Source organism: Lynx rufus, unplaced genomic scaffold (assembly GCF_022079265.1).
Source record: "Lynx rufus isolate CCGP_SWC_20201006 ecotype Redwood Valley unplaced genomic scaffold, mLynRuf1.p SCAF_21, whole genome shotgun sequence".
In the NCBI taxonomy this organism is placed as follows: Eukaryota; Metazoa; Chordata; class Mammalia; order Carnivora; family Felidae; genus Lynx; species Lynx rufus.
The window spans coordinates 27,902,481-27,925,135 of NW_025814836.1; the positions used below are offsets into that span (position 1 = coordinate 27,902,481).

Sequence of the window (22,655 nt, forward strand, 5' to 3'; positions counted from 1 at the left end):
GCAGACATCTGGCACATGGCCTGCGAGGGCATCATCAGAATCGGTGCGTCTTTACTGGACTCGCCCACTTTACAGATGGGGAGCTGAAGTCAGGGTGAACAGAGACCCTGTAACCAGCAGTGATGGCCAGTTTCAGAGGAGAAGGGGGAAGGGAGGGGGCTTCTAGCCTTCTCTACCCATCCAGTGGCAGAAGGAGCCCAGAAAGAAAGTGCTAGAAGCAAACAGCTGCCCGAGGGGCCCGGCAGCCCCCGTTAGGGTGCCGGGCCTGTGCTAGGCACTCCGGGACGCGTGAGGTGTCGGCCAGCCGTGCGGGAGCCCCCCAGCCCCAGGCTGAGCCCTTCCCACCTGCAGACACGGTCTCCTGTCCGCGTCTTCCCTCCTTCCGAGCCGGGTGCCTCTCTGTCCCCTCGTGTGCCTGACACCCTCTCTCGCCGCTTTAGCCCTTAGCAGCGGTCTGAGCCGGGAGAGACCGAGCGCATCGCTCGGCTGATTTCCGAGCACCCAGTCTGCTCTCTCCTTGGACTCAGCAGTCTTCTCTCTTGCTTCCAGGAAATCTTTCTCATCTTAGACTATCATGCATTTTCCTGAGTCGTGGCGAAACCCCCCCCAAGATTTTATAAAGCGTCTGCCTTTCGGCAAAGTTTCCTTGGAGGGTCCCCTTCATGCGTCTTCAGGAAGGTCTCCAAACCACGTTGCCTTTCCAGGCTCTGTGGGTTTCCCATGTTTTCTCGTCCTGAGAAGCAGTCCCCACTCAATAAAGGTGGTTTGCTTACCTGTGGATATTTCCAACCCCAGGGGCATTTCCAAAGAAGGCCCTTAAAGGACAGCGTCTGCACCCCTGACAGAAAGGCCCCCAGGAGTGCCCGTGACATCCATGGGGGGGGACGCTCGATTACCTCCCGAATGAGCTGGGCACCGCACAGCATTCTGGGCCCATGAGGCACAGACTTCGTTAAATATTTGCAAAAGCGCTGTGAGGTGAATCTTGATATTTCCATTTTACAGCTGATGAGACCGAGTACCTGGTCTGATGCCACACAGGAAACAGGGCTGACAGGTGTCATTTGATTCCAAGCCTCGCGTCCTCCCCTGTTGTGTGACGTGTTCTGGCCGTGACAACCTCTATGAGCTGCGTTCGTATTTCCTTAGATTTTTTTTTTTCGTGGAAGCCCATTTCGACGATTCCCAGGCTTATCCTTTTAGCAACGTCACGTACGAATTTGCTCGTTCAGGTACCCTTCTGATCATATCCCATAAGAGGGACCAGAGAAGATGCGGTCACCAGTGCGGAAGGACTTAGGGCAAACGCAACGTGAGGAAGGAAACCTAGGAGGCCCGGCGGTAAATGCACTCGCTGTGTCCCTGCTGGAGCGAGCAGTACACCTGACCCCAGGCGTCTCGCGGCCTTGACAGAAAGGAAAGTGTGGGCACAGAGATTCGCGGGGTCCAGAAATGGAAACCACCGCTGCCCCGGGGCGGTCGTGATGGAAATGCACTGCAAGAGCGAGAGAGCGCCCTCCTGTGGCCTCGGCGCCCAAGGGCGCTGCTGGCTCCCACCGCCCCGGGAGAGGCCGCTGACCTCCGGCCCCCGCCGCCCCAACCTCAGGTCCCTGCCCTCAGGCCCCCACGGCCTGGTCGGCTGCACCTGACACCTGCCCGAGGACTGAGCCGTGCTGCCTCCAGATCCGATGCGGAAGGTCCCAGGAGAAGAGTGGAGTTGCTTCAACTCAGGTTCCCTGCCAAGCAGAAATCACTTCAGCCAGGGGTCCAGGACACCTGCCCAGCCCTGCGGGTCTTACTTTTAGGGAAGTACCTGAAGTCCAGCCATCTGCTGCTGGCTCGGGACTGACCTTGATACTTTGATAGGCAGCCGGGTGGGAAGTCAGGGAGGGTGTGACCTGCCCTGAGAGACAGAGCTGCTAAGAAGCCCCCAGGCTGGGGTTCAGGCTTCATCCTTCGAGGCTCTCAGGAGCCAAGGGAGGGGAGAGCGCCTGTGCCTGCTGCCGGGAGAGATCACTGGTAGGAAAAGAAGTAGGATTTTCAGACAGAAAAAAATCAGACTCTTGGGGACATGATCAGTGGTTTGTTTACGTGTGTGGACTCTGGCTCACGGGGGCTCATTAGGGGCCGTACGGCCCCTGATTTTGACTTGTGAGTTCATTTTCTGGAGGGATGCATCTGTGAAGGTCTCGTAGGGCCTGGTGGAGAACCACAGCCTGTGACAGCTCTGGATCCCCTGTCTGGGGTCCCCAGACCACAGCGGAGGCACTTGCTTGCGTTCCGGAGCCCCTTGGAGAGCAAGCAGTGTGTTCTCGGGGGTGCTGAGCTCCCCTCCCGCAGAGCCTGGGTTAAAACGGGGAACCACCCTTCGATAGATTTTGGGTAGATTTTTCGAGGCCACCTTCCAGGGTCTCAGCCTTCGTGGGGGTCTCACTCCGGCCCCCTTCCCCACAGAAACCCAAGACGCTCGGTAGCTACGAGCAGCCGATGCCCCAAAGGCACATAAACCATCAGCTGGTTTCCAGATTTCTCTCCGTTTTGACCTCTAGGAATCCCCCTTCTAGCTTTTTTGTGCTTATTTGGTTTTTACTGAGATGTAATTCACGTAACACACAAGTCAGCATCTCCGCCCTGCAGTTTAGCGGGTTTTGGTGCATTCACTAAGTGGCGCGAGCTTCAGTACCGCCTCATCGCAGAATGTGCCCGTCACCCCTCAGCAAACCTCATGCGTGCTGAGGGCCGCTCCGGTCTCTGCCACCCCCACCCCTGGCGGCCAGCAACCTGTGCTCCGTGTCTGGACATGGCCATCTGGCACACTTCCCATAAATGAAGCCCTACAACACGCGGACTTTGTTTCTGGATTCGTGCACTCGGCCTGTCCAGACCCCGCCGCACAGGAGCACCTGTCAGGACGCCACTCCTTCTCGCAGCCGAGGGATGCTCCGTGCGGACAGACTCCACTGGCTTGTTCCGTCACCGGCTGGCACACCGCGTGTTGTTTCCCCTCCGGGGCGGTTTGAAGAGCGGAGCCGTGAACGCTGGTGGACAGGTTTCTGTGTGAACAGATTTCCCTTTTATCTTGTGAGCTCAGCGACACGTGCTTTGTAAGCTGGCCACGGGTCGTCCAGTGCATCTGGGGGTTTTCTGACGTCGGGCATGTGGGATGCCGTCCGGAGGAGGCAGCATCTTGCGGGGGGTCGTCCTCCGCACAGGAGGCCCGCGGCCCTTCGGCACCCCGTCCGTCCGTCCGCCCTCGGCCGTTGCGCGTCGGGGAGACGGTGCCGGGTGGGCTCCTGAGCTCAGACCCCGTCTCCCGCGGTCCTCCCTCGCCCCGCAGGTCGGACGCCTCCCTGTACTGCGATGACGTGGACATCCGCTTCAGCAAAACCATGAACTCCTGCAAAGTGCTGCAGATCCGCTACGCCAGCGTGGGCCGGCTGCTCGAGAGGCTGACGGACCTGCGCTTCCTGAGCATCGACTTCCTCAACACCTTCCTGCACTCCTACCGCGTCTTCACCACCGCCGTCGTGGTCCTGGACAAGCTCATCACCATCTACAGAAAGCCCATCAGCGCCATCCCCGCCAGGTGCGTAGGCCGCCCCCGGGGACGTCGGGGGGACCGCAGACATGACCTGTTGGGTGCACGTGGACACCTCCCGGGGCCGGGGGTCTGTCTCTCCCTCACCCTGGGGGGCTGACCGCCCCCCCCAGCTGTCTCTCCCCCGCCCTGGGGGGCTGACCAGCCCCCCCCCCAGGCCCCAGCTGTCTCTCCCCCGCCCTGGGGGGCTGACCGCCCCCCCCAGCTGTCTCTCCCCCGAACTGGGGGGCTGACCGCCCCCCCCAGCTGTCTCCCCCCGGCCCTGAGGGGCTGACCGCCCCCCCCAGCTGTCTCCCCCCGGCCCTGAGGGGCTGACCGCCCCCCCCAGCTGTCTCTCCCCCGAACTGGGGGGCTGACCGCCCCCCCCAGCTGTCTCCCCCCGGCCCTGAGGGGCTGACCGCCCCCCCCAGCTGTCTCTCCCCCCGCCCTGAGGGGCTGACCGCCCCCCCCCAGCTGTCTCTCCCCCGCCCTGAGGGGCTGACCGCCCCCCCCCAGCTGTCTCTCCCCCGCCCTGGGGGGCTGACCGCCCCCCCCAGCTGTCTCTCCCCCGAACTGGGGGGCTGACCGCCCCCCCCAGCTGTTTCCCCCGGCCCTGAGGGGCTGACCGCCCCCCCCAGCTGTCTCTCCCCCGCCCTGGGGGGCTGACCGGCCCCCCCCCCGCTGTCTCCCCCCCACCCTGAGGGGCTGACCGGCCCCCCCCAGCTGTCTCTCCCCCACCCTGGGGGGCTGACCGCCCCCCCAGCTGTCTCTCCCCCGAACTGGGGGGCTGACCGCCCCCCCCCAGCTGTCTCTCCCCCGAACTGGGTGGCTGACCGGCCCCCCCCCTGCTGTCTCTCCCCCGCCCTGAGGGGCTGACCGCCCCCCCCCAGCTGTCTCTCCCCCGCCCTGAGGGGCTGACCGCCTCCCCCCAGCTGTCTCTCCCCCGCCCTGGGGAGACTCAAGGGCACACGTTGCTCTCTGCTCCCTGCCCGCACCTCTGCACTGCCCTCCTGGAAGCACAGGGCCGCCTCTCTGGAGAAGCCAGTGCTCGCCACCTTCCCGTTTCAGAAAGAAGGGGAACGGGAAGAATAACGAGGGTCAGGGCAGCGGAAGGAGGCGGACAGGCAGAGACCCCCGGCCCGTCCCTGCCAGGACCTGCTCTGGAGGGAGGGGGCACACTTGGGCTGGCGCAGCACGCGGAAGGCAGGCCACCCTCCCGCCCCCAGCTCAGCCCGCCGGGACCCAGAGAGGCCAGGAGACTCGCCCCAGAGCCCCTAGAAGTGCAGGGCTGAGTGAGGGCCCGAACCCAGGGCCCTGAGCTTGTCGGGGACGCCCGTGACCGTGTCTGTGTGAGTCTGCGTAGCAGGCAGGGGGCCTGCCTTTCCCTCCTCTGCCCTGCCCTGCTCCACCCGCTGGCACCGTGAGCCCCGGGTCCCTGCCGGGGGAGGACCCTGAGGGCAGGCACAGCCCAGGTCACAGGGTCAGCACTTGTCGGAAGAGCCGGCCTCAGAACCGCGGTCACGGGGCTTCGCTGACAGGCAGACCAGTCCTGCTGCTGGACACCCGGCCTCTTAGCTGGACGGAAACCTCCACTCCCACGTCGCCGAACGGTTACCGGTCCGGGGCAGTACTGGGCGGGGCGCGGCCGGGGGCGACCCCAGTGCGCCTGCGGCCCAAAAGGGGGTGCGTGGGGAAGGTAGCTAGCAGTCTTCACGCAACACAGGGAAACCGAGGCAGAGTGATGGGTCTGCCCTGCCGTAGACCAAGTTCAGAGACCGGACCCGGGCCCCTGAGGGACCTCACTGGTTCAGGGGGACCCGTCAGGAAATGGGAGGGACCAGCAGGTCCCTCTGAATGCCCCTCACCCCCTGGGTGACACTTGGGGCCAGAGCCTCAACTCTGGGCAGATGCTGTGTCCCACCAACTTCCCAGGGCCACCGGGAGGCCCAGCCGGTCCCAAATGAGAGCCCAGGACGTGAGGAGGGGCTGTGAGGCCTGGAGGCCCTACCCATCCCCCCGCCACCCCACACGTCTGCCGCCAGGGCAGCCGACCTCCCAGAGAGCACCCGCGTCCCCAGTGCCCGTGCTGCCCGCACCCTCCTCACTGACCACCTGCCCCTGCCCTCGGGGCTGGGCTCGCCTCTCCGCTCTGAACTTCCGGAACCCCAGCAGTGAGCTTCCAGGGGCCCCGGGAAAGCCAGACAAGCCACCCCGTCCAGGCTGGGACACGTCTGCGAGCTGAGGAGGTCATTCCTGGGGGCCCGGAGGTCTGTCCTGTGCAGAGCACAGAGCAGATACGTCCCACGCGTGTGTCACCCGCTTCCAGCCTGGCCCTGAGGCATAGAGGCACGACCAGGATTGCTGGGAGACCTGCTTTCCACGTCCTGCCCCGGGTTTGCGCCAAGGCTGGCCGAACGCCCTGGTGGGGCACAGAGGACACGGGGTTTGGAGCCTCATCCTGTCTCTGAGTCTCAGCCTCTCCATCCCTAACCCTCTCAGGACCTGTGTGAGGGTGAGGTCAGAGCACAAGGGGTCACCAGGCCCGGGTGGACAGCGCCTCGTCTCAGACCCTGCTGCTGACCAGAGGGAAGGTGCGAGGGGCGCCCGTAGACCCACCGTGCCATGGAAGGGCACACCCCTGCCCAGACCACGAGACGGGACGCTTGCACACGCACATATCTGTCCACAGCCCGTTTCGTCACACCGCCCCTTGGCCCGTGTCCATGCAAGTGCACCTGCTCGGGGGATTGGCCCGGGTGTCAGGGGTCCCGAGGGTGTCTCCCGAAACTGGCTTCGCCTCTGGGGGCCTGAGCCAAAGGACACATGCAGCCAAGGAGTGGGAAAAGGAAGGGTTTTCCTCAGAACAAGGAGTGAGAACAGCAAGGGTATGTCCCAACGCTGTGTGCCCCCCACAAAAATACTGGGAAGTTTTAGGCTGAGGGCACACGCACGTTCACGGGGTGGGGCTCGCCTGGGGCAGACTTGAGCACCGAATCGGGGCAAAGTTGTTGGGAGCCACCAGAGCCCAGGCCAGAGCTGAGTGCCGTCCCAAGGACGGCAGGGTCTGGCACCCTCGATTCCACTCCCAGTGATCCTGGTGTGGGTGCTCCCGGGGGCTTAAATCCTGCAAACACAAGTCAGGAATGTGCGTCAGGCCCGTCCCTCCGTCCAAACGAGCACCGGGAGTTGTACCAGCGACTCATCATCCCTGAGACGACACTGTCCCCGGCCCGGCGGCGTCTATCTGTCCCTCCCTTCTCCTCCCTTGAAATCGTGACGTCCCAGGGTGTGTCCGCCATCGCGGTGCCTCGCAGGTGGTTCTGGGAGGAGTGTCCCCAGAAGAGAGGTGCCGGGCGCCCCGGAGGCCGGGAGACCCCAGGCCTGGGAAGGCAGCCGGGCCCGCTCTGACCGTCTGCTTCCGTCCCCCGCCCGCCCAGGTCCCTGGAGCTCTTGTTTGCCAGCGGCCAGAACAACAAGCTTCTGTACGGCGACCCCCCCAAGTCCCCGCGCGCCACGCGCAAGTTCTCCTCGCCGCCCCCCCTGTCCATCGCCAAGACGTCGTCGCCCGGCCGCCGGCGGAAGCTGTCCCTGAACATCCCCATCATCACGGGTGGCAAGGCCCTGGACCTGGCCGCCCTCAGCTGCAACTCCAACGGCTACAGCAGCCTGTACTCGGCCGTGTCGCCCTTCAGCAAGGCCTCGCTGGACACCAGCAAGCTCTACGTGTCCAGCGGCTTCGCCAACAAGATTCCGGACGAAGGCGACACGGCCGCCGAGAAGCCCGAAGAGCCCTCGGCTCTCAGCAAGCAGAGTGAGTGGGCGTGCGGGCTCCCCCAGGGCGGGAGGGACTTGGGGGTCCCGGCCAGATGCTGGAGGCGGGCAGAGTCTGGGCAGGAGGCAGGCAGACAGGCAGGCAGAGACCCCCAGGGCGTGGCTTCATCCTGCGTCTGTCTGTCTGCGGGTGGGTCCCGGATCCCGGGCCTCCGTCAGGGCCCAGTAAGGAAGGGGTCACCGGACCCGGCTCCCGTCCCCTGGGGTCCACAGCGAGCTGAGGAACAGGACCCCACGCGGAGATGTGTGCACCTGATGTGTCGTGCTGGAGAGATATTCGAGGGGCACAGGGAGTGGGCTGGGGACGCCGTCTGGAGAGTCAGAGAAGGCTTTCTGGAAGGCCCACGATGTCTAGACTTTGACCAGGAGGAAGGGGCACGGTCTAGGCAAGGGGATGCAGTGGACAGGACTAAGCGAGGAAAAGCATTGTGTGCTCAGGAACAGCCTGAGCGCAGCACAGCTGGAACGCTGGGTGTGGGGGCAGCACAGAGACCAGGGGCACAGGCTGGCAGCCCCCTCCTCTTAGAGCCCTCCGGACCATTCTGGAAGGCATCTGTTTGGGTGGCTGGTCCGGTTCAGCTCAGCGCCCCCAGTGCTGTCTTGGTTAGCACGTTTGTGCCTGTCACATTTGGAAATTTGACATAAAACAGGCATGCACGCTCACACCCCTGGGCCGGCCGGTCCCTAGGCCCTGAGGAAGGGGCCTTCGAGAAAGACTTTGAGGGTGGTCCGGATTCCTCTCCTGTGCATCAAGACGGGGGAGGCAGGGAGCGGCCCCGGCAGGGACACAGCTGGGGAGGGAAGCTCCCGGAAGGCTCTGTCACCAAGTGACATTTACCGTGATACATACAGTAAATGGCTGATGGGTGCGTCCGAAGGTCTGTAACCGAGGGACAGCCCGCTAGAAAGCCCCAGATGCCATCCTGTGGGGGCAGAGGACAGGGTGACCATCTGACATCAACCCTCAGTGAGTCCAGGCCTCTCGCATTTGGAAGCTTAACATAAAACAGTCCTGAAAGGTGATCTCATTCCTGACCAGTGACGGAGGGACCCCAGAACCTAAGTGCGTACCAAAGTGTGTGTGTGTGTGTGTGTGTGTGTGTGTGTGTGGACGTTTTCTTAGGGTCTGTAGCTGACTCGGTGTCTCCAGGGCCTCCCCTCCCCTCCAAGGTCTCGCTCACTGCAGCTGGGGAGACCGAGGACCAGAGAGGCGAGGGGACCTACCGCGATGGCTGTTCCTCAGCTGGACTTTAATACACTTCATCCCTTTTCCCCAAAGTGTGTAACCCTGGAGCGTCCTGAGTCTTGGGAGACGAACTTTGCACCAAACCGGGACGCTTTGATAGTGAACAAAGGCGTGGGACGACAGGGCCAAGCAGGGCCTTCTGGGCAACGCAGGGCGGATGATGTCCCCAAGATGCTTCACACGCACACACGTGTGCTCACACACACGCACACACACAAGGCTGGGACACGGCACCTCGATGCTCGGCGTGGTCCGTGACCAGCCACGGGGCATCGCCCTGGAGCATGTTAACGGGGCGACCCTCCGGGCCCACCCTGACCTCCGGGTCAGCACCAGCTCCGTCGTGAGGCCCCCGGCCGTGGGTGTCAGGGTCTGAGAAGCCCACTCGGAAGGCCATGGTGGAGACCCGCGACCCCGCTGGCGCAGGGAAAGGTCCTCAGTGGGTAAATGCAGACCTGCGCAGCTCCGCTTTGGTGCCTGGAGGCCCGAAGCTGATGGTGGATGACTGTGGGAGAAACGCGGCCTCGTCCCCCCTCTCCCCAGGCTCAGAAGTCTCCGTGAGGGAAGAGTCGGATAACGACGAGGACCAGAGTGAGGACGGGGACACGGAGGCGTCACCGACCAAATCCCCAACGACACCAAAGTCGGTCAAAAGCAAAAATCCCTCAGGTACAGTTGAGCATTCCGGAGCCACGGACGGCTTCCGGGGCACGAGCAGCCCAGGTGGGCAGGGGACGGCAGGTCATGCCGGGCACAGCGAGGGGGCCTCCTCTCCACGAGACACACGACCCGAGCGTCTGCCGCTGTGTCGCAGCCCCCGGGGCCGCTGCAGGGCGGGGACACGGGCTGCTCCTCCCCGTCTGCACGGTCACCCTGACACGGGCGGGCAGGAGGGGCCGGCACCGGTGCGTTCACGGGGGACCCAGGTTCGGGTGTCGGCCGAGCCGTGGGCCGGGTCCTGTCGCGGTCGGGCAGCCTCGTGCATCGAGGTCGTGCCCAGTTACCGGACGAGGGAGCAGAGTCCCCGCAGGTGTGACCGCCCCCGCCCGAGCCTCAAGGACCCACGATCCCGAGGGCCTCCCGCCCCCATGAGGCACTGCCCACGAGGCACTCCCGCCTCGCCTCCCCTCCCGCCTCCAGCCCCGCTATGGGGTGAGCCTGAGCCCCGAGCGCCCCAACCGTCCGGGCCTCCCCCGAGTCTCGGAGCCGCCGGGTCGTGGATGCCACGGCCCCAGCAGATTCGCCAGAGTGCACATCTCAGAAATAAGCTTTTTGAGTTTTCGAGATAAAGCACGTGCCCCGGAGGGCAGGAGCTCCGTGCTCTGTCCCGAGACCTGGAGGAGTTTCCAGAGTCACGGTTGCTGCTGTCGCGGCTAAAACCTGAGCGCCAAGTTTCGCTGGCACACACATAGCGTTTCACCCGAAACCACGGACTTGCACACGTTCTCTCCTCTACCCTTGACCGCTGTTTGAAGTAGGGACTATTGGCCTTATTGTCCAGAGATCACTGAGACCCAGAGAGGTTAAGCAGTTCACCGAGGCCACACAGCTGGCGGGGCAAGGACTCAGAGCACGGGGCTCGCCACACCCCACCAGCGAGCCCGTCAGTATGAACGACTGATGTCAGACTTGGGACGGGTGACGCGTTCATCCCAAATAGCCTGCGAGGGTGAGAACGCTCACAACACAGTCCTCCAGCGGCCTGGGCCCTGCTGAGCCTAAGTGGTGACAGAGCAGCAGAGAGGAGGGCCGGGCAGCTGGCGGGGCCTTTCCCATCCCAAGCCGGCCCTGAGGGTGGCCTGCCCCCTCCTCCGGGGATGTCGGCAGCCGGACCCCCACCAGCACCTGCTCGGGGGCAGTGAAGGCAGCCCGCCCGTCCCGAGGCTGCTCCGGCTGGGGACCCTGGTTTTCTAACCGCCGAGAGCCGGACCGGCAGAGGCTGAGGGCTGGCCTTCTTCCCTCCACAGAGTTCCCCCTCTTTTCCTACAACAACGGGGTGGTCATGACCTCGTGTCGGGAACTGGACAACAGCCGCAGTGCCCTGTCCGCGGCCTCTGCCTTTGCCATAGCAACGGCGGGAGCCAACGAGGGCGCCCCAAGCAAGGACAAGTACCGCAGGATGTCCCTGGCCAGCGCAGGTGCGTGGGGGCGGCTCTGGGGGCAGCAGTGGCCACCACGGCCCCGGGAGCTGTCCCCCTTTGCCTGTGCGCGGCTCGCCGCCCCGGGGCCTTGGCTGGTGTCGACCCTCCTGGCTCCCGGCTCGGATGGCCCTGGCTCTGCCCATCTGGCCCCGCCCCCTGGGAGACTTGGCCCCAGTAAAGCCGATGCCCATGGGAACCCGCCCCCCACCCTCACGGCACTGGTCCCGTGGCAGAGGTGGAGCGCGGCCGGGAGATCAGAGCTTCCAGCAGCCCGGGCAGAGGTGGGTGTGTGCCCTGAATCCACTGAGACTGCGTGGGCTCCAGTCTCGCTGGCCACAAACCCGGGCGGGTTGTTCGGTGTCTTCCTGCCCCTGCCCCCACGCCGTCCACCCACCAGCCACGGAGTGGCCCGGCTTAGCCACACGTGGCTGTTGAACCCAGACAAGAGCCAAGCTGTGCGTCTCGTCCTCACGTCCCCTCTGACCCTCCGCCACGCCTGCCACCAGGGTTTCCGCCTGACCAGCGGAACGGAGACAAGGAGTTTGTGATCCGCAGAGCGGCCACCAACCGGGTCCTGAACGTGCTCCGCCACTGGGTCTCCAAACACTCTCAGGTGGGGGAGGGGGGCCCCGGCACTGGCCTCTGCGAGCAGCGGGGAGGGCAGCAAGGACACCAGGGGACGGGGGCCTGGGTCGCCCCACCTCTGTCTGCAGCAGGGATACCAAGTGGGTCTGCACCCCAGGGTCCCGGCCCCGGGGTGCAGCCGCCAGGGAAAACGGAGACGGGGCAGAAACACAGCTCGGGCTGGGCAGGGGCCACGGCAGGGCAGCGCTAGAGCAGTGGCCGGCGCCGCGGCCCGTCTCCCCCCACAGGACTTTGAGACCAACAGTGAGCTCAAAGGCAAGGTGATCAGCTTCCTGGAGGAGGTCATGCACGACCCCGAGCTCCTGACCCAGGAGAGGAAGGCCGCGGCCAACATCATCAGGTAGGGCGGTCGCGGCCCCGGCCGAGCACCGCCTGCACGCGGCCGGCGGGGCGTGGGGGGCCGGGCGGGGCCCTTCCCGGGCGCGGTGGCCTCCGTCCGGTGTGCAGGGGAGCACCCTTGGGCTGCCGGGGGGAGGCACCCGGCTTCTGCATCCAGGCCCCCCGGGGTCCGTGTGTCCTCGCCCCCCTCTCCCGCCAGGCCCGGGACCCCCTCGTGGCCGGAGCCAGGCCGCTCCGCATCCACACCGGCCACGTCCTGTCTGGTCTGGGCTCCCTTTTACCGCAGCCCCTGGGGGCACGGGGCTGTGAAGTCTTAGTCAAGGTCAAACAGAGTTTTGCCCTCGCCGCCCCCCCCACCCCCCGCCTCTCCTGCCGGGCAGTCGGGAGTCAGGCAGCCTGTCTGAGCCGGCGAAGCCGGTGACTCGCCGTGGCCTCGGACGGACCCCTCCCTCGGCCTCGTTTCCTTCCTGTAAAATGGGTGAGCGGCACGCGCTCCGAGGGCTGTGGTTAGGGTTAGGGGTGAGGTCACGCTGTCGCTTCTGCAGGTCGCCGGTGGGCGTCATGCTGCTCGTCTGGCTGACCTGGTCCACCCCGGCCCTGCCCGGGGGCCGGGGCTCGGGGCTCGGGGTCCCGTTCCTCCTCCCCACTTCCTGCCTTCTCTGCCTGAGGCCTCGGTCTCTGACCCCCACTTGCAGCCACTTGCCTGTGGCCGGAGGCCCCCGCCCTCCTCCTCCCACACCATCCACCTTGCTTGCCCGGGGCCGCGCCGTCGCTTCCCGGGGTTCGAAGTCCCACAGCGTCTTTCGGGCTTCTCTCACCCTCAGCGGCCCCTGCACCCGCATCCGCACCTGCCCCACACCTGCACCGTGTCACCCACACCCGCGCAGTCGGCCCCCAGGCTCTTGGTCTCTCTCCTGCGCGGGAGTGCGCCGGGCCCCCGAGCCCGCTGACCAGAGTCCCCTCCGCCTCGGGTGCAGCGAGAAGACCTGGCCGGCGTCGGGCGGCCCTGCTGGGAATGGCACGTGCACAGGCCACGCGTTCTCTGTGCGATGGCCTCCCGGGCTAGAAGTTTACGTAAAATGCCTTCTGTGGGGCGGACATCCAGTCGGTCCGAGTCTGTCTGCCCACGGCCCGCGGGTCCCTGGCGTCATCCTCTGCCCCCGGCGGTCACGACGCTGTCACGGTGGGAACAAAGCACTTAGGCCTGACTCGATCCACCCTGGCTCCCCACCAGGGCCCGATGCCCACTCCGCCGTCCCGGGCCGCCTCTGTCCTTCCGTCCGAAGGGCTCCGCAGCTCTCCTGCCCGCTCTGTCCTCAGGGCCTTGGAGCTCCTTCCCCACGTTCATCCTGTCATTCCACGGCTCTCTGCGAGAGCCTGGCTGCAGGCCCGCCCTGGGCCGGGGCCGGGGCCAGAGCTGCGGGGTGGACACATCAGACATCACCCTGCCCTCGGGCTCCTGGCCGGGGGTGGCCCGCAGCCTTCCCAACACCAGGACACCGGGGGCTGAGAGCACAGAGGCCTGGGGCTGACGGAGGCCGGGAGGGTCAGACGACGGAGTCCTGGAGGACAGGCCATCAGGGGAGGTTGTGACATGGGAACGGGCGGTGGGCTCACGGCACAGGAACCACAGAGCAGAGGGGGGGGGGGGGCGGGTAAAGTGTGGGATCTAGGGGGCGCTCACCCCGTGGGGATGGGGTGGGGCGCCCCAGAGGTGAGGGGGGTAGGGGCCGCACGGGGCTCACCGTGCCGTCTCGCCCCCTAGGACTCTGACCCAGGACGACCCGGGTGACAACCAGGTCACGCTGGAGGAGATCACACAGATGGTGAGCCGGGCCCCTTGATGGCGCCCAGTCCCGTCCTGTGCCGGCTCCCCAGGGCGGGCGTCCCAGAGCACACAGGCAGATGACTCGGGGCAGCAGAGACCAGTTCTCAGAGTTCTGGGGGCCAGGAGCCCGCGAGGAAGGTGGCGGCTGGGGCCCGGGGGACGGTCCTGCCCGCCTCTTCCAGCTCCTGGTAGCCCCACAGTCCTCGGCTTGTGGCCGTGAGTCTCTGGTGTCTGCCTCCTCCCTGTCTTTCCTCCACACGACTGTCCCTGTGTCCACACCGCTCCCTCTTGCAGATGCCAGTGCTGTTGGGCCAGTCCCCCACCCTGTGTCCTCATCTCACCCCGGGCACATCTACGAAGACCTTGTGTCCAAATGAGGTCGCGTCCCAGATGCCAGGGGTTAGCAGCACCTCTGTTTCGGAGGGAGGAAATTCGGCCCGTGACACTCCCTCCCCTCCTCTCTTCATCTCTGCCCCCACCCCAGCCCCTCAGCTCCTTCTCTGCTCACCTGTCCCTGGAGGGGGCAGGTCAGAGGTCGGGCAGTGGTCGGTGCGTGCTAGACTGAGACGCGAGGTGCTCTTCCCTACGGCAGCGAGTTCACATCCTCACCGCGTTCACGACGAGGCGGCTGAGGGTGGGGGAGGCGACGGGCCTCACCCGAGGTCACGGTGTCAGCTCAGGGGGAACTCCAAAGTGGGCGCTGGTTCACACACCTCACCGCCTCATCCCTGAGAGGCAGGTGCAACTCGCCCTGCCCGGAAACGGGGGAGCCCAGGGGAGCTCGGTGCTTCCCACAAGGAACAGGGGGCTGACGGTGTTCCACGCCGTGGAGGGGAATGATGGTCTCGCGTGCTCCCGGGGCCTGGCCGGGCCCACTGCCTTCTCCGGGTCAGGGATGTGCCCCGTGTGCCCCCCGGCATGCCACCGTGAGCCACCCCAGGGTCCTGGGCCCCTGCCACCACGGTGGCCAAGGAAGCTCAAGGCAGACTGGTTTTGACCCCCCTCAGGTAGAGGCGGCCCCCCCCATGCTCCCTCACCTCCCAAACCGGCTGACTGACCTCCTGTGCCTTCTGCACTCAGTGTGGGGACTCAGGACTCGGGGCTCTGGGCCCACTGCTCCCCCCCCCCCGACTCCAGGCCCTGGGCATGGGTGAGGCCCCCCATGGGGGAGCACCTGCCTACGTGGGGCCCACGTCCTGCCCCCCGAGCGCACTCCGGCTGGTGCCCCCGGGCGGGGAAGTTGTTCATGTACAGTCACCAGATCGACCCTTGGGGCCAGGATGCCGGGTGGACCCTGGGAGACGCTGGCTCCTTCCTGGCGCCTCTCTGCAGGGGCTAGACCGCACTCGTCCTGTTTCCCACCCGACCAGAATGTTTGCCTTCGGGAGCGGGAGAGCCCTTGTTCTCGGCAAGCAGCCTGCAGCTCTTGGGAACAGAGCACCGCTGAGCCGCCCTCAGCCCCGCCCTGACTTGTTCCCAGTGCCCTGAGAGCCTGTGGGGGCACAGCCTGTGTGGACGAGGCCCCGTGGCCTCACCAGAGAGCCCAAGGACTTTTGCAGTGGAACTTTGACAGGCCCCGTGACAGGTGGAGGAAGGTGGAGGTCTGAGCTCTGGTTCAGGGTCCCCTTCTTTCCTAGGTGACCAAGAGGGAGCAGGGTCCACTTGCTGAGCAAATCTTCTGGCCAAGTCTCTCTGCCCCTGGGCCGACCCCCACAGGCCTCTCCCCAGCCGAGGCCAGCCACTGGCCCTCAGCCCTGACGGATCAGCTATCCTGGGCCCTCGGAAGTGGGCTGGGCTGCCCACCTGCCTGCCGGGGGCTCCCCCCCATGAGGGTCCTTCCCCCAAAACACCCCACCCTGGGTGGCATCTACGGCTGCTGTCCCCGAGTCCCCACCGCCTTCCTGAGGACTTGTCATCCCTGATGGTTTCATGTCCCCACACTCCTGCACACAGGCTTCTGGCCTGGGGTGACTGTGCCAGGGGGACGCGTGGCTACCCCAGCACGCACACATGCATACACGCACACACACATGCACACGCAGACGAGAGAGTGAGTTCCTCTGCCTCCCTGCATTCTGACTCTGCCTGGTCCTGTGTCTCTGGTCTTTCTGTCCCAGTGTCTGGCAAGGACCTGGCAGTGTGACCCTCAGTGTCACTGCTCAGGGAGTGGGAAAGAGGGAGGGAGGGAAACCGTCTCGCAGGGATGGCTTCCCCCCTTGAAACGGGATGGACCCGTGCCCTTGTGATGAGTGCAGCTCTGGGGGGCTCAGCCCAGCCCCGGGGGCCCCTGGGGAGAGTAGCTGGCCCCTTCATCCCACGCAGCCTAGTTGGAGGTCGGGGTGATCCTTGTTGCTGGTTCTTCTGCCAATGGACACAGGCCCCTCCCAAGGCCAGCAGACTCCCTCCCCTCCCTTCCACTGCCACCGCCCCCCCGGAGCCAGCAGACCTTCCGTGAGGCCTCCCCATGCCCGCCTCTTATCAAATCCCTGCCACGGGGACCTTGGGCCCCTCGCAAGTGTTTCCCATGGCCAAGGGGCCCAGGTGGTGGCACCTGTAAGGGCAGTGTCCATGGAAGCCCCCAGAGACGTGAGAACCCCAAGACGAAGGCCAGACAGCCACCTTCTGGGCCCAGGACAGGAACACCGCCCCAGGAGGCTGTCACACCTATGAGCCCACACCTGCTGATGAGTTTTAAAAGGAAAGGTTACAGAGGCGGGTATGGGTCCAGACAGAATCTGAAGGAGGAGACGGGTCGCTGGGAGGTCACTGGCCCCAGGCCCAGCCAGTGACCCAGTCGTGATCCTCGGGAGCCTCTCTTGTCTCATTCATGCCCTGGGGCAAGGTGGACCCGTTGCAGGGGAAGCGGTGACTCAGGAGCACGGGTGCACACTCAGGGCACCGCGAGGTCCCGGCTCCCTTTGCCCTTTCCTCCTCTCCCTCCCTGCACACGCCAGCCACCTGCTCACCAGGGGTCACAGTGGGGAAGTGTCCAGAAATCGGGAAGGGCCTGACTCAGGACTTGCTCCCTCAGGCAGAAGGCGTGAAGGCAGAGCCCTTTGAAAACCACTCAGCCCTGGAGATCGCCGAGCAGCTGACCTTGCTGGACCACCTCGTCTTCAAGAAGATCCCTTACGAGTGAGTGGGTGCGGGTGCGGGCCCTCCCTCCTCCTCCCTGGGAGTCGGCTTTGGCTGTGCCCCGGGAACACGTGCAGGAGGCTCTCCAGAGCCGCGTGAATTCTCCGCAGGAGGAACAGAAATGTGTAAATGTGCGTGTCTGTCGGCACGCACAAGGGAGGGTCCTCTTTGCCGGCCCCAAGGGCCCACCTTACTGTGAGCTGCACACGCACACACGTGCATGCTTTTCCAGAAGCATCTCCAACTCCGCATTCCTACTCTGCAGGTCTGGGAAAGGAGTGTGTGTGTGCTCCCCCCCCCCCCCCCCGGGAGCAGAGCGTGGGGTCTGTTGCACCTGCCCTGGTTTTCAGTTTTCACGTTTATGTCTGAACTGGGGGCAAACCTCCTTGTGAGTCACTGTTGCCGTGAGTTCCTGCCAAGGGCCTGAGAAGAGCTTCCCGAGATTGGTGTCTCTGGGTCAGAGGCTTCTGGTCCCTGCTTTCCAGAAAGGCGGCCCCGCCTGAAACTCCCCAAGGCCCTCGCTCGCGAGCATGGAGGGTGGAAACCCGCCTCTTCCCCCGGATGCGAAGCAAGTGTCACTCCCGACAGGCTCCCTGTGGGAGGAGAAGCAGATTTCTGAAACACAGCTCACTCCCCTCCTGCCCACGGCGCCCTGCCCGGGTCCCCCACGGCCACAGCCAAGCCCAGAGCTTCCCTGGGAGGCTGGGGCCGTGTGGGGGGGGCCCGTGAGGTCGCCGTACTGGAACACAGCCGGCTTGGCCCGCGGGCCCCTCTGTCCTTCCACTCGGCCCGTGTTGCGCCTCTGTCCCTGTCCTGCAGACAGCTTCTGCACGGACACGTGGAGATACGAGTTCTCCGTCACAAGCAGGGTGCAGAGAGGACTCAACCGTGACCGCGCACTCACTCCCACTTCTCTCCTCGTGTCGGCCTCACGACAGCCCCGGGAACAAAATAGTCACTGATCCCATTTCACAGATGAGGGAACTGAGGCCGCGAGCCCAGGGTCCTGTCCTCTCCGGGGCTCTACAGAAAGTTACTCCCTGAGAAATTAGAGCCTCCAAAGGCAGAGAAAGCAACGCCATCATCCGTGCAAACCTCACCCGCCCGGTGCCCTTCCTTCCCGCAGGGAGTTCTTCGGACAAGGCTGGATGAAGCTGGAGAAGAACGAGCGGACCCCTTATATCATGAAAACCACGAAGCATTTCAACGACGTGAGTACGGTGGAGGGGGGTGGGGGGGAGGTGGTGCCCTTCTGTCCCGGGTTTTCCTTCCGCAGGCCCCTCAGGGTGCCAGGTGGAGGACAGGTTCCCCGTGAGGCTAGCGCCTGACCGTCTGCGGTTTGTGTGCACCGTGACCTCACGAGCCCTAAAGGATGGGGGCTGTTACCCCACGTTGGTCTAAGGAAAGCCGGGCTCTCGGGGCCCTTGCCTTGGGGGCTCCTGAGTCATGTCCAGGAGGCAAGGAAAAGTCCTCCCCCGGCACGAAGCCCGGCCCCAGCCCCTGAACCACAGGCCCTCGCACCCAGCCTGGAAAGAGCCCCGAGGGCACCTGCGCTGGCCTCTAAGTTCCCCTGAGCTGAGTCATCCCCCCCAAGGGAAGGCCCTTGAGGAAGGAGCTGCCCACGATTCCACTTGTCCTGACCTCCTGGCCAGGCTCCCTGGTCAACACCCGCATCGGGGAGGGTCTGCGGCAGCGGGAGGAAAAGAGAGACACGGCCACACTGCAGCTTGGGGTCAGGACCCCCGTAGGGCACCCAGCAACAGACAGAACCCAGGCCACATGTCCAGTTAGAGACAGTGCGCGAAGCAGGTGGGCAGGTCCTGGGAACGCGCAGCAGCCCTGGGCGGCAAAACCCGGTCCCTTGTCCTCCCCCCGACTCCCGTGTGCACCCAGGACCGAAGTGAGCCAAGGGTGGGGCATGAAACCAGTGTTTGCTGCCCGTGTGCGGCATGCCAGGCACTGTGCCCAGGGCTTTGCAAGCATGGTCTCATTTACCCCTGTTATTCCCACTTTGTGAATGGGGAAACTGAGGCCCAAGGGGGGTCAGTTTCATCCCCAACATCACACGGCAAGACAGCCTGCCTCCGAGGGCCACCCTCATCACCACCTGGCGTCTGGCCATCTCTCTTAGAATCACAGAATGTGCACCTCCGTGGTGGTGACCATCACGGCCCGTGGCTGTTTCTAGATCTCTCCCCGGCTGGGTCTGCAGCTTCCCATGCCGTTGTCTTACTGAGCGGCACTGACCAGGCTCTCCGGGATCAGGGCGAGGGCAGAGTGGGGGGGCACCCCTGCTGCCCGCGGCCCCCGTGCGGCAGACTTGAGTGCAAACATCGATGGTGAATCTTGGTGTTGGTTCCGAAGAGAAAGCTTCTCATCTTTCCCCGTCGAGGATAATGTTTGTTTCTTTATCAAGTTAAAGAAATTCTTTTCTTGTTTGCTGACGGTATTTGCCACAGATCGGTACTGAATGTTATCAAAATTGTGCACATCTATTGAGATGGTCACGGCTTACCTCCTTTAAGCTGTTGATGTGGTGAACGACGGTTACAGATTTTTCTCTAATGTTCACCCTTCCTTTCGTTCCGGGGACAGACCTAACCTGGTCGTGGCACGGCAGACAGGTGGATGTGTGATTTTCCTTCTCGTGTCATCTGCATCTGCTTTTGGTATCAAGGTTATACTGGCTTCATAGAGTACGTTGTAAGATACTCCTTTTTTTTTTTTTTTTTTTCCCTATTTTCTGGAAGGTTTCACAGAGATATTCCTTTAAAAAATTAGTATAACTTGGGGCACCTGGGCAGCTCAGTTGGTTAAGCGTCTGACTTCAGCTCAGGTCATGATCTCGGGGTTGGTGAGTTTGAGCCCCGCGTTGGGCTCTGTGCTGACAGCTCAGAGCCTGGAACCTGCTTCGGATTCTGTGTCTCCCTCTCTCTCTGCCCCTCCCCCGCTCTCTCTTTCTATCTCTATCCCTCTCTCTTTCTCTTTCTCTCTCAAAATTAGTAAATTTTAGAATTGTTTTCAAGAGTTACAACATATGTACTATTTCATGTTTTCGTTCCTCCCTAATTCTCTTCAGTGGTTTTCCATTCTTAAATAGTTTTACAAGCCATCCTTTGGACATACATCCTTCAGAAATTATGTTTGAGAAGATATCTTGGCAGTAAAGGCCTACAGTTTTCATTCACCTGCACATGTCCTTTTCTTAATTGTTTATAACAAGTAGTCTTTTTTTTTACTTTTTTTTAATAATTATAAATTCATAGGAAGTTTCAGAGAAAAGCACAGGGTGAGTCAGCCGCTGCCCCAGCTCTGTGTGTTTCTTGCTCCCTGACTCCCCAGGTCCCGCCCACATCTGATTTGTGCATGTGTGTGTGTGTGTGTGTGTGTGTGTGTTCACTGAGGGCAGGGGGACCTCTGCCACTTTATATGTGAGCCCAGTGATGACACATGGTATGGGTCCCCTCCAAGCCCCAGCCGTGTGGGGGAGATGGTCTCGGAGCTGGGCTCCTCCTTTTTCTTCCAGGCGAACCGTGGGATCACTTTGTCAAGCCCTCAAGAGAGCTCTCATTGTGTGTTTTATTGAGTCATGTTGAAGTCACGTATTAGTTTAGAAAAATGGCATATTTATATTCTCCTTTGGGAATTGGATCTTGTTCTTCGTAATCCAAACCTTTTATAACCTTTTGTCAATTGTTTCCATGCAGCGTCTTCGGAAATCCTCAGATATTTAAGTTCTTAGGTAGTTTACACATTCCCATTGGAATTTTGAGAATATTTTCCATGGTGTTTTCTAGTTGGTATTGCCAGTGTATAGGAAAACTCGTTATTACGTGTCGAATGTTTAACCAGCCACCCTCATGAGCTCTATTAGTCGTCCTGGTAGTTTTCCAGTGTATCCTTTTGGGATTTTCAAACGGGCAGTCATATCATCTGTAAGCAATGGTGATTTATCATCTCTGCAATACTTAGCCTCTTATTTTTTCTTGTCTCATTGCATGGGCTTAAAGATCAGTAACTTGATTGCTTCAGAGATCATCCGCAACGAGGACATCAACGCGAGAGTGAGCGCCATCGAGAAGTGGGTGGCCGTGGCCGACATATGCCGCTGTCTGCACAACTACAACGCCGTCCTGGAGATCACCTCGTCCATGAACCGCAGCGCAATATTCCGGCTGAAAAAGACGTGGCTCAAAGTCTCCAAGCAGGTGCGGCGGGAAGCCGGCGCCATCGCCTGCCTGGGGCCGGGCTGGGGCCGGGGCGCCAGAGTGCTGGCCTCCGGACATCCGGAGGTGGGCAGAGGACAGGGTGGAGGCCAGCGCTTCCTTGTAAGCCCTCTTCCGGGAGAACCTCTTCTCCTGTATCACCTGAGACCAGGTATCAGGCCCGCATATGTGGTGCTGGGACCCGTGAGACTTTAATTCCCACTTGAGAATTAATACTCCAAAGACGAAGGTGGAAGAGTGATCACTGGTCCCGATACTCTTGTCCTTGGGTTGGGACAGAAGGGTGGATGCCACTCTGGATCTACAGGGTCGCCGGGACGGGGCCGGACGAACTTGCAGATCCCTTCCCAGGTCTCTGATTCTCTGGCCCTTCTGGCCGCCAGGGAGTCCGCTGGTCCCTGTTACCCATGGGTAGTTGGTGACCTTAAATGGGGGCTTGATCTTTATTCACTCAGAACATGATTCTTCCCTGGGAATGAAGTTCCCTACACTGAGGTCACGAGGAGGTCACCGAGGCCCTAAGAGGAGGGTCAGTGGGGCACTTGGGCCACCTCCTTGGTGCACACGGTGTATGCCCGGACCCCAGCCTGCACGTGTGCAGGAGGCTGGATGGGTGCCACCGAGGGCAGGGTAAGCCTCCAAAGATACCAGTGACTTGGCCACAGCGTCTGGTCCTACGACTGGGTGGGCTGTGTGGAGCCCAGGGTCTCCGGGGCACCTGTCTCCTCTGGATTTACATACGGTGCCCGCCTCTCTGTCCTCTTTATTGCCTGCCCCCTTACCATCCTCACGCCAACGACAGGTCATGATTCCGCCCCCACGAGCAGGCATCGGGTCCATACATCCCTCCTCCGTAGAAAAGCAGCCAAACTCAGGAAGCCCTGGGATGCTGCCCTCCCTGCAGTGCGATCACTCTGGCCCCAGATGACAGCGTGACTGCAGGGTGCCTCCTGCCCCCCCTCCCCGTGACGCCAGGCCTCTTGCCTCCTAACACACAGAGATGCCAGGGCTGGGACAGGGGCAGCGGAAGGTGCCAGCTTGCTAGTGGGCTCCTGGAAAGAACAGAGCCTGGACGCACAGGGACTCAGGCCGCAGGCGCATCTGGCCGCTCGTGGCCACAGTGTTGTGAATTCCTGAGCGGGCCGCTGCAGAACCCCCAACTCATCCGAGCCGACTCGGCCTGTCAGGGAGCAGATGGGTCTGTCGGCGGGTCTGATGGCCATTCCAGGCCCGTGTCTTTCTTCTGCCCTGGGGCTGTCAGAACGGTGCTGTCTTCTCCGGAGGCTCCCACCACAGTGGGGGCTCCGTAACTCTTGGCCTCATTCTTCAGCATCACCCTTGTTGTAGAGTTGGGAGGGAACTGCCTTAACCATCCCGAGGTCTCCCGCTCTCTCAAGAGGGTGCACAGGGAGGGCAGTTAGAGATCAAGACTAACGGCCAGGCCTGCGTTCTCGGATGTCATTCAGGACCCGGGCATCGGCGATGCCTCGGAAAGCACATCAGGCCCACACGCCCTGTGGCGGCCTCGCCCAGCCCTCAGCTTGCACGTCTGCGCGGCGCCTGGCCCGCACCGGCCCGGGAAGGATTGCTGCGTCTCTGCAGGTATCCCGTGGATACTTGTGACCCCCCCCCCCCAGGCCCCTGGAACGGCCACGTGTCTTAGAGGCGTGAGGTGCAGCCCCAGCAG

The 22,655-nt window shown here is 63.1% G+C and overlaps 1 protein-coding gene across 1 annotated transcript in view; it reads left to right on the top strand.

Moving 5' to 3' along the window:
• RASGRF1 (Ras protein specific guanine nucleotide releasing factor 1) overlaps nucleotides 1–22,655 on the top strand; it is a 102,610-nt gene that overhangs the window by 70,400 nt on the left and 9,555 nt on the right. The window contains exons 14-23 of the mRNA XM_047086496.1: nucleotides 3,338–3,586; nucleotides 7,015–7,388; nucleotides 9,198–9,323; nucleotides 10,622–10,792; nucleotides 11,302–11,408; nucleotides 11,668–11,780; nucleotides 13,545–13,605; nucleotides 16,639–16,742; nucleotides 17,869–17,953; nucleotides 20,753–20,950. Of these exons, the coding sequence (XP_046942452.1) occupies nucleotides 3,338–3,586; nucleotides 7,015–7,388; nucleotides 9,198–9,323; nucleotides 10,622–10,792; nucleotides 11,302–11,408; nucleotides 11,668–11,780; nucleotides 13,545–13,605; nucleotides 16,639–16,742; nucleotides 17,869–17,953; nucleotides 20,753–20,950 (1,588 nt within the window). The remainder of the gene's footprint in view (nucleotides 1–3,337; nucleotides 3,587–7,014; nucleotides 7,389–9,197; nucleotides 9,324–10,621; nucleotides 10,793–11,301; nucleotides 11,409–11,667; nucleotides 11,781–13,544; nucleotides 13,606–16,638; nucleotides 16,743–17,868; nucleotides 17,954–20,752; nucleotides 20,951–22,655) is intronic.